Source organism: Grus americana, chromosome 22 (genome assembly GCF_028858705.1).
Source record: "Grus americana isolate bGruAme1 chromosome 22, bGruAme1.mat, whole genome shotgun sequence".
NCBI classification, from domain to species: Eukaryota; Metazoa; Chordata; class Aves; order Gruiformes; family Gruidae; genus Grus; species Grus americana.
The window spans coordinates 7,762,738-7,772,669 of NC_072873.1; the positions used below are offsets into that span (position 1 = coordinate 7,762,738).

General features: G+C 51.3%; 1 protein-coding gene across 1 annotated transcript; it reads right to left on the reverse strand.

Moving 5' to 3' along the window:
* Nucleotides 1-2,896: 2,896 nt before the first annotated feature.
* On the reverse strand, nt 2,897-3,713 carry LOC129195282 (feather keratin Cos2-3-like). Its single transcript, XM_054801088.1, has 2 exons — nt 3,609-3,713; nt 2,897-3,223 (listed from the first exon to the last, which is right to left on the reverse strand). The coding sequence occupies exons 1-2, from the start codon at nt 3,711-3,713 to the stop codon at nt 2,897-2,899; spliced, it is 432 nt and encodes a 143-aa protein (XP_054657063.1).
* Nucleotides 3,714-9,932: the final 6,219 nt, after the last annotated feature.

A 9,932-nucleotide genomic window follows, 5' to 3' on the forward strand; every position in this document is an offset into this window, starting at 1 on the left:
AGAGAGGTGGACTATTCCTCGCCCACCTCCCTTTGTGGTTTCCAGCTACAAGCCGGTGCTTCTGCAGCGTTTCAGCTCTCCTTGCATTGACTTAGCCTTCCTTGTAGGTCTTGCAGGGATCTTGTGTATCCCCAGACAGGCAGCCAACATTTCCTCCAGCACAACTAGAAGAGGTGGAGTTTCGAAGTGCAGATGTGGTCTGTTTCCTGACAGCTCACTCTCTGTCTCCCTGGGCATGCATGTAGAAGCAGTGCATAGGAGGATTTGTGTTATCTGCAAAATGGATGTGTAGAGTCTTCTTCCCCCTTTCATGCCCATTTTTCACATTTGTGACTTGAAGGCAAAAGGGTATTAAGTGGCAGGGCAATGGAGATGGTGTGAGGGGAATGTCATCTGGTCCAATGGGCCCTGGTGTTCCTGAGCCCCTATTTCAAACACAACTGTGTCTTCAGGAGTTCTTTGTCTACACCCACAGGACTGTGGATGCTTCAGGAGTGCCAGCATTTTAATCATCTCTGTGAGATGAGGGGGCAGGTCTAGAAAGAAATTTTCAAGTATTATATGAAAGAATACCTATATGTTGGGATTAATAATGAAGCCATATGAACTTACCACAAACTCAGTGGACATGAAAAACAGAAGTGAGCCAGATAGAGTGACATGAACCTGAACAACAGAAGTGAGACAAGGACAAGGGGGAAAGGCTTTAAAATAAAAGAGGGTAGATTTAGATCAGATATAAGGAAAAATTCTTTCCTGTGAGGGAGGTGAGACACTGAAATAGATTGCCCAGACAGGCTGTAGATGCTCCATCCCTGGTAGTGTTCAAGACCGGGTTAGATGGGGCTTTGGGCAACCTGATCTAGTGGAGGGTGTCCCTGCCCATGGAAAGGGGGTTGGGACTAGGTTATCGTTAAAGTCCTTTCTGACCCAAACCTTTCTATGATTCTATGAAATTCAAATTCAGAGAAAAAAACATCTATTGCTGGCCATGTTACTCCTTATGAATTAACCAGATGGAACATTTTACGGTAATGTTTGGACTCATCCTGCAGCCCCTGACCATAGGTTGATTTGCTGGTGCTGTGGACAGACAGGAGACATTGGATGTGCACATTACCAGGCTCAGCTGTAGGAATCACTCCTGCCGTTGGCCTTGAATGTGTTGTGGAGTGAGGCACAGCTCTGCCAAGGAAAGGCATAGTATTGAAAAAGGGTAGATAGGAAGCAGAATGGGAACCGCTGGCAACTTTGTGCCCCCGAGAGGGTCATTAACTCTTTGTCCTTGGGCAGTGAGAAACAACTTGCTGTCCACAGGATAGGCCAGGATGTAGATAAGGGACCTTCATGCAGAGGAAAAGACCTTCTGGCTTGGTATCAACTTTCTGTCTGGGGTAAGTTGATTTCCACAGTCCCAGACCTGGGTAGGTACAGTCTTCCCTCTGAGACTCCTCCAGTTCAATTACTCTGATGTGCTAGGGCTGCTGTTCCAAACAGTGCCCAAGAATATCAGTCAAAGCTAGTGAGACCACTTTTGAACCTAGAGCTGCCCGAAAGAGATAGCTCACAGATGCTGCTGAGTGCAAAAGAATGTCCCAGTGTAACCATCACATCCCAAGGTGAGGTAGGGGCATCTACTCTCACATAGAGCCTTTCAGGATCAGAACTAAGTCCTGGTACTGAGGAAGCCTTAGAGGTCCTGTTCCTAAGGAGAGCTAGTCTATACTTGGGGAGCATCAGGTACCACAGAGCAACTGTGGGAGTTTGGGAGCTGGTTGTGGTCCTGTATCTGCCCTGACCCATGGGGTTGTTGGGTTCACATGGAATTGGGACTTGAGAGTGTTGTTTACTGTAGCCTGGCCATAACTAACTTGTGACTTACCTCAGCCCTGCCTGTCTGTGCAATGGCTGGGTGAAGCCAGGCACTGCTCCAAGTAGTCATGGTGTTCCATGGGGGCCTTGTCCCTACTATCTGTGCCCACAGGAATTGGCCATGCTCGTACCTGGGGGCTGTTCCTGAGGCTGTTCACTCAATTCCATTCCTGCTGTACTTCAGGGCTACTTTTCTGAGCTTACTCCTCCAATACAACTCCACTCAGAGCAGGAGGAACTTTCTTCCCCAACAGCTGGTGTAGCTGCTGATCTACTCCATGGCCTCCTGCAGGCCCCCAGATCCCCACTAGAGGTCAGCCGAAGACAGGCTTCTCATCTGCAGGACATACTCCAAGCCTGAGGAAACATACCTGGGCAGAGATGCAGTAAGGCATTCCCTGGTGGCCACTGTTATTTGGGCACCTGGCAACATCTTCTTCAGGTCCAAGAGACACTGCACAAAGCTTCCCAGTGTAGTGTACCCCAGAAGAGTAAAGGGCGCCCATGTACTCTTACATCATGTTGATTTGACCAGAACAATGCTTTTGTTCCTAGGTAGCTTGTGAGAATATCTTGAGAGGTAAGAACCACACAGAACCACAGGTCGGGTTGCAGCAGAATTTTAATGATTTAAAAGAGGGAAATGAGATAAACAAGCGGAGAATTTGATGCAAGGAGTGCCAGATCATCCAAGAGCCTGTGCCCTGAGGCCAAGGTGGAATTCCCAAAAAGTGTCCAACTGCCTACACCACAAAGGGAGGGGGGCAGCAGATTGCTCCAGGTCTGGCTTTGTAAAACCCCATGGCCTTGGGTAGCAGAAAACAGAGAGAAGAGAGAGAAAGAAGAGTAAGAAGAAAGCAAGTTACACATGGGCCGTGTTTTCAGAGAGCCCAGGCGTGCCTCTTCCTGCCTTTCTTTGCAGCTGGAGGCATGGAGGCTCAGTCCCTCTGAAAGTGATGGCCAGGATCTCCATGCTGAGTCCATTACCGTCCTCTGGGTTCCCGGGGGGCCTTCTGCAGCAGCTTTAGCAGGGGAGGCACGTTCTCCCGCAGTAGCGGCTGGAAATGCCAGAGAGGTCACAGCACCCAGAGTTGATGGGCACTCCCTGACAGCTGAGGATGCTGCCAACGGCAGCGGAGGTGGAGGACCCCACAACGGTGTTCTGCGGGAAGGAGCTGAGGATGGGTCCGGGCAGGGTCACCACCACGGGGGAGGGCTCAATGACAACGGTGGAGTTCTGGCACTGCCTGACACAGGGCTCGTTGCAGCTGTTGGCCAGCGGGGTCGGGCCGCAGGGCTGGCAGGGCAGGCACTGGCTGTAGCAGGACATGTTGCGGGGATGGAGGTGCACCTGGAGAGAGAGGGCGGGGAGGAGCATGAGGAGTGCGTGAGGAGCAGCCTGTCACCCCACCATGAGGGAGCCGAGGCACGTGCTGGGTGAGGACCTAGAGGCTGTGCAGGGGGACCCACGCGCCGCTTTGCCTGTCCCCTTGGGCACTGTGCAAAGAGAGCCAGGCCCAGGCAAGCTCTTTCCTAACCAAGAACCCCAGAGTCCCCTCAGCTCAGCCCAGCCCCAGCCCCTCTCCCCGCCAGACCTTCTCCCCGCCAGACCTTCTCCCCGCTTCCCCTCCCAGGACAGGTAGCCCACAGCAGAGGACAGGAATTATCTCACATATCCACTGAGACATGGCTTCATTCTTTAGGAACAGGAGAAGGAGAAGGGACTTCAGCCTCACCTGGTTCTCAAGAAGAAGAATAGTGAAGTGGATGAGAGACCAAGGACCTGCGTTGGCTTTTATACTGGTCCTGCACTGCCCCACGCCCAGAGGTAGCCTTAGCATGATTAATAATTTTCTGACAAGCTCTTCTGAAATGTAAGACATCCCAGCTAATGATACAGGCTGTGTTTCACTTTCCTGGTGCCTTTTCATTCCCTTGTTTATGTCATGCTCATTCCCTCATGGATGTTTGTTTTGAATGTTGGAATGAGAGTTCCTAAAATTTCTGGGACAGGAACATGTGATTGAAGACTGAACACTCATACCAATTGCTGGAAGTGTCCTGTACCTACTAGGGACACTGGCCTGGGGCATTCCTAGGGGGATTATTTTCAGCCCCATTGGCAGGAAAGACCAAGCTCCTCTCAGCCCTGCAATCATTGACCTGTCCTTTTCCCTCTCTCACTCCCAGCCCTTTCTAATTGTTTCTGGTCTTTCTCTTCCCAGGCCGGTGCACTGCACTGATGAGTTTCAATATTTCTCCTTCTAACACCAACCTTGGGAGGGATTTTCCAGGCTGCTTGGCTTCCTCCACTCTCTAGGCCATGTCTGGGGATTGCCAGCCAATCCATGTCTTGGGCTTTGAAGTGCCCTGGGGTGCTCCAGCCATGCCAGGATTGTGCCTAGTTGAATCTGTAAGTGATCATATGTAGGCATTTTTGTTTGATGGGTTCACTTAAGTGTATGATAAATTTCTTCGAATGTATGGTGTGGACAAATTTGCATGCAATTCCATGCAGGTGAGCATGAACAAGTCTGTACATATCTGGGTCTGATCACAACAAGATGTGGTGGTCATGGCAGAGGCCCTTTCCACTTCTCTGTCCATGAGCATCATAGAACTGCAGATTCCTCAGGCCAGAAAGGGCCTAACTTCAGGAGAGCAGTGACAGCTTCCAGGTGGAGAGGTGCCCCACAGCAGGCACTGGGATCCTGTTTCCTGTGCCCTTTGTTTCCTGACCCTCAAAAGATCATGCTCTGCTACTGCAGATTTCAGAGACCAAAAAGGGCTGTTTCACTCCAGTTTGAAAATTCTGTATAATGCAACATACCAATGTTTGGAGCTCCTCAGCACTGCCTGTCCCTGCAGGCTAGGTTGCCTCTCCCCTCCTCAGTGTTAAGGAGCTCAAAAGAACAGTAGCTTTGTGTCCAGGGAGAAATGCCAAGAAATCCTGCCCACCTTGTGCAGGGAAACCTTTAGTGGATCTGCTTCTGGTGCTATGTTGGTGGTGCCTGTCTCTGTGGAGACAAGACACTAAGCTACACAGAGTAGGGAAGGTAGGACAGATGGACACCATGGCCATCCATGTATCAGAGGGAGGCAGTCAAGGTGGGAAGCCAAGGCTGGAAGTTGGTTGCTTGTGGTAATAGAAAAAAGGCTCCTGCTACACTAGCAGACTTTAACTTCAGACCAGGTGCTGTCATCTGGAAACTGGTGAGTACAAAAAGATGCATTAGGGAATTCATCAGAGCGAGCTGTGCTCAAATCATTTTTCCTCCATGGAGAAAAGACCTGTGACATCTTTAGGAGACTCCTTCCCTTAGTAATCTTAAGCACCAGTCTGCTAACCTGACCTGATGTCTCAGGAGGTTTCTTGTTTGCCAGAGCGCAGATGCAACAGATTGCAGAGGGACTACCGGGCTTGCCCTGCCTTTGGAATATTGCCCTTTGCTGTTCTTTGATGTGGGCACCAATGATAATGCCCAAAGTGTTTCTAGAGTGATTACAGAGCTCTGGGGTGAAGTAAGGGTGTGAGGGCCCAAACTGGAAAGGCTTGAGTAGAAAAGAACTCATCCAGTGGTTCAACACCTGGCTGCATGCTTTGTGTTGCAGGCAGATCTTTGGTTTTGATTGCCAGAGAACTGTCTTTGATGTATGAGGACTACTGATCATGGATGGGAAATATTTGACAAAGTCATGCAACAGCATCTTTGCAGTCTGACATGTTAACAAAGAGAGGAGAACCCTGAATTAGGTATGGCAGGGGAGGTTTACCATAAAGGAAAGAGAAATGAACGCATAAGGGGTAGAACAGGTAGCTAAAAAGCTATGTCCATGCCCTAATTCTGGTACTGCACTAGTCTTAGTTTTAAAACATACTGGTTTTAAATAAAAATGGAACAACCAAGCTGTTCCCACACAGTAGAGGTTGAGTGCATCACAATTAATGAGTGCACCCTCAGCAAATTTGCCAACAACACTAAGCTGTGTGGTGTGGTCGACACGGTGGAGGGAAGGGATGCCATCCAGAGGGACCTTGACAGGCTGGAGAGGTGGGCCCGTGTGAACCGCATGAAGTTCAACAAGGCCAAGTGCAAGGTCCTGCACGTGGGTGAGCGCAATCCCAAGCACGACTATAGGCTAGGCGGGGAATGGATTGAAAGCAGCCCTGAGAAGAAGGACTTGGGGGTATTGATTGATGAGAAGCTCAACATGAGCCGGCAGTGTGCGCTTGCAGCCCAGAAAGCCAACCGTGTCCTGGGCTGCATCAAAAGAGGTATGACCAGCAGGTTGAAGGAGGTGATCCTGCCCCTCGACTCCGCTCTTGCGAGACCCCACCTGGAGTACTGTGTCCAGCTCTGGGGGCCCCAGTACAGGAGAGACATTGAGCTGTTGGAGTGAGTCCAGAGGAGGCCATGAAGCTGATCAGAGGGCTGGAGCACCTCTCCTGTGAGGACAGGCTGAGAGAGTTGGGCTGGTTCAGCCTGGAGAAAAGAAGGTTCCGGGGAGATCTGACTGCGCCTTTCCAGTATCTGAAGGGGGCCTACAGGAAAGATGGTGAGGGACTGTTTATCAGGGAGTGTAGTGACAGGACAAGGGGTAGAGGGTTTAAGCTGAAGGAGGGTCGATTTAGATTAGATGTTAGAAAGAAATTCTTTACTGTGAGGGTGTTGAGGCACTGGAACAGGTTGCCTAGAGTTGTGAATTCCCCCCTCCCTGGAAGTGTTGAAGGCCAGGTTGGATGGGACTTCGGGCAACCTGGGCTAGTGGGGGTGTCCCTGCCCATGGCAGGGGGTTGGAACTAGGTGATCTTTGAGGTCCCTTCCAACCCAAACCATTCTGTGATTCTGTGATTCTATAATTCTATAAGGGGAGAGCAAATTATGTCATCTAGCTGGATTGTGCAAAGATGTATTTGGTTTGTGTGGCAAGATTTTGGTAGTGGGGGACTACAGGAGTGGTTTCTGCGAGAAGCTGCTAGAAGCTTCCTCCATGTCCAACAAAGCCAATTCCAGCCGGCTCCAAGACAGACCCACCGCTGGCCAAGGCCAAGCCAATCGGCGCCTCTGTGATAACATATTTAAGAAGGGAAAAAACAAGTTAGAGAGAGAGCTTTTTGCAGCCGGAAAGAGGAGTGAGAAGATGTGAGAAACTCTGCAGACACCAAGGTCAGTGCAGAAGGAGGGGGAGGAGGTGCTCCAGGCGCCAGAGCAGAGATCCCCCTGCAGCCCGTGGTGAAGACCATGGTGAAGCAGGCTGTCCCCCTGCAGCCCATGGAGGAAGGATGAGGGGGTGTAGAGATTCCACCTGCAGCCCGTGGAGGACCCCACGCCAGAGCAGGTGGAGACACCTGAAGGACGCTGTGGCCCGTGGGAAGCCCACGCTGGAGCAAGCTCCTGGCAGGACCTGTGGGCCCATGGAGAGAGGAGCCCACGCTGGAGCAGGTTTGCTGGCAGGACTTGTGACCCCATGGGGGACCCACGCTGGAGCAGTTTGCTCCTGAAGGTCTGTACCCCATGGGAGAGACCCACGCGGGAGCGGTTCGTGAAGAACTGTAGCCCCTGGGAAGGACTCAGATTGGAGAAGTTAGTGGAGGACTGTCTTGTGTGAGAGGGACCCCACGCTGGAGCAGGGGAAGAATGTGAGGAGTCCTCCCCCTGAGGAGGAAGGAGCGGCAGAAACAATGTGTGATCAACTGACCGCAACCCCTATTCCCTGTCCCCCTGTGCCACTGAGGGGGGAGTAGGTTGAAAACCGGGAGTGAAGTTAAGCCTGGGAAGATGGGAGGGGTGTGTGGGGGGTGTTCTGAGATTTGATTTTATTTCTCATTGCTCTGCTCTGTTTTGCTTGGTAATATATTAGATGAATTTTTCTTTAAGTTAAGTCTGTTTTGCCCATGACAATGATTGTTGAGTGATCTCTCCCTGTCCTTATCTCGACCCACGAGCCTTTCATTATACCTTTTCTCCCCTGTCTAGTTAAGGAGGGGGAGTGATAGAGCGGCTCTGGTGGGCACCTGGCCTCTAGCCGGCAGGGGTCAACTCACCACATAAGAATTTGACGCTGTCCCGTACAACATCTTTATCTCCAAATTGAAGAGACATGGATTTGATGGATGGACCACTCAGTGGATAAGGAATTGGCTGGATGAGGTAATTCTCCCCCTCTGTTCTGCTCTGTTGTAGTTTAACCTGTCTGGCAGCTGAAACAACCACAGAGCCATTTGCTTACTCCCCCCCTCCTAGTGGGATGGGGACAGAATCAAAAAGGAAACAAAATTAAAACTCATGGGTTGAGATAAAGACAGTTTAATAGGACAGAAAAGGATAATAATAATAATAATAATAAAAAATAGACAAAACAACTGATGAACAGCACAATTTCTCCCCACCTGAAGTGAGGTGATTCTCCCCCTCTATTCTGCTCTGGTGAGACTCTAGTGGTTTAACCCAGCTGGCAGCTAAAACTGAAGCCAAGGCTTCCTTCTGCCCCTTGGATACATGCTCCCAGAAAGCCTCCATCAAGGGGAGACTAGACAACTTTGTCCAACTTATTCCGGGACTTTGTGCTCTTCCCCTTCCTCCAAACAGGCTTTGAAGGATTGGCAAATGGGGATGCAACGGAGTAGAATTGGAGGTGTTAGATTATGTAGTAAAATCCCAGGCTGCACACCCACAAAGAAAAAAAAGAGACAATGACAAGTGGGGAAACCCTATTAATGCCCTCAGCCAGTTAGTTCCAGGACCATAACAGGACAGTGGTCAGCCCATTAAAGGCTCCAGAAGCCCAGAGGCACAATGGCAGGTGGCGAACACAAAATAAGGTACTGAGAGGAATGGATACTCTAGGCCTCATTCCCATTGTGTAGATGTCAGACACATCAAGAAAAATTAGTCTGCCTTTTCTAGTTGTGCTGGAGGAAATGCTGGCTGCCTGTCTGGGGATACACAAGATCCCTGCAAGACCTACAAGGAAGGCTAAGTCAATGCAAGGAGAACTGAAACGCTGCAGAAGCACCGGCTTGTAGCTGGAAACCACAAAGGGAGGTGGGCGAGGAATAGTCCACCTCTCTTCATCGGTTGAGAGACAGAGAGATTGGAGCTAGAGATGTCTTATGGCCAGAAGTGCACTGGGGAGAGATGGCAGGGAGGAGCACAGGGGCATGTGAGGAGAAACCCGTCACACAACCGCTACCACACCTGCCACAGGGAGAGTGGCCCTCCTGAAGCAAGAGCCGCCCACCAGGGAGGGCTGACAGGTGCTGATGGATGCAGAACCAGCTCCCAGTGCCACCACCACCAGCCAGAGGGGCCGAGAAGATGGACTCCTCGCTCGGGCAGTGATTGGGCTTCCCAAGCCCAAGCACGGCATGCTCAAAGGCTGAGGAGGGCATTAGTGTGCAGGGATGCAGCAAGACAGGCCCTGAGGGCTGCTGGCCCTGCAGGAGCCAGGGACATCTTCCTCAGTTGAGAGAGACAGTGTCTTGAAAGATGCCCACTGCCTGTGTCTCACCCTCCCCTTCCTCCAGGAATGCCAATGGCTCTCCTTTACGCCTGCAAGATCTCCCCAGAGCGACGCCTTTCTCTCGGGAAGAGAGAAGGACCACACAGAGGCCCAGGCTGGGATGCAGCAAAACTTTAATGAGTTGAAAGAGGGAAAGGAGGTCCTCTGAGTGGGGGCCACACTACAGGGAGCACCAGGGGTAGCTAGGAGTCTTTGCCCCTTGGCCGAGGAAGTGTTTGCACTGGGTGTCTCTCTGCCCACCTGCCTGCCTGCCCCCGAGAGGGAGAGAGGCAGCAGGTCCTTCCTCGGATGGTGCTTAGCAGGTGCTCACAGCCCAGGGGAGCAGAAGGCAGCACAGAAAGAAGAGAGAGAAAAGAGAGTGAGAAACAGGCAAGTTAGGCAAGGGCCATGATTTCAGAGAGCCCAGGCGTGCCTCTTCCTGCCTTTCTTTGCAGCTGGAGGCATGGAGGCTCAGTCCCTCTGAAAGTGATGGCCAGGATCTCCATGCTGAGTCCATTACCGTCCTCTGGGTTCCCGGGGGGCCTTCTGCAGCAGCT

Excerpts from the sequence above, each read along its gene's own strand:
- LOC129195282 (XM_054801088.1), bottom strand. The coding sequence starts at position 3,713 with ATGCTAAGGCTACCTCTGGGCGTGGGGCAGTGCAGGACCAGTATAAAA. Across the intron at positions 3,224-3,608 it reads TTCTTCTTCTTGAGAACCAG|GTGCACCTCCATCCCCGCAA; the intron begins GTGAGGCTGAAG and ends CTCTCTCTCCAG.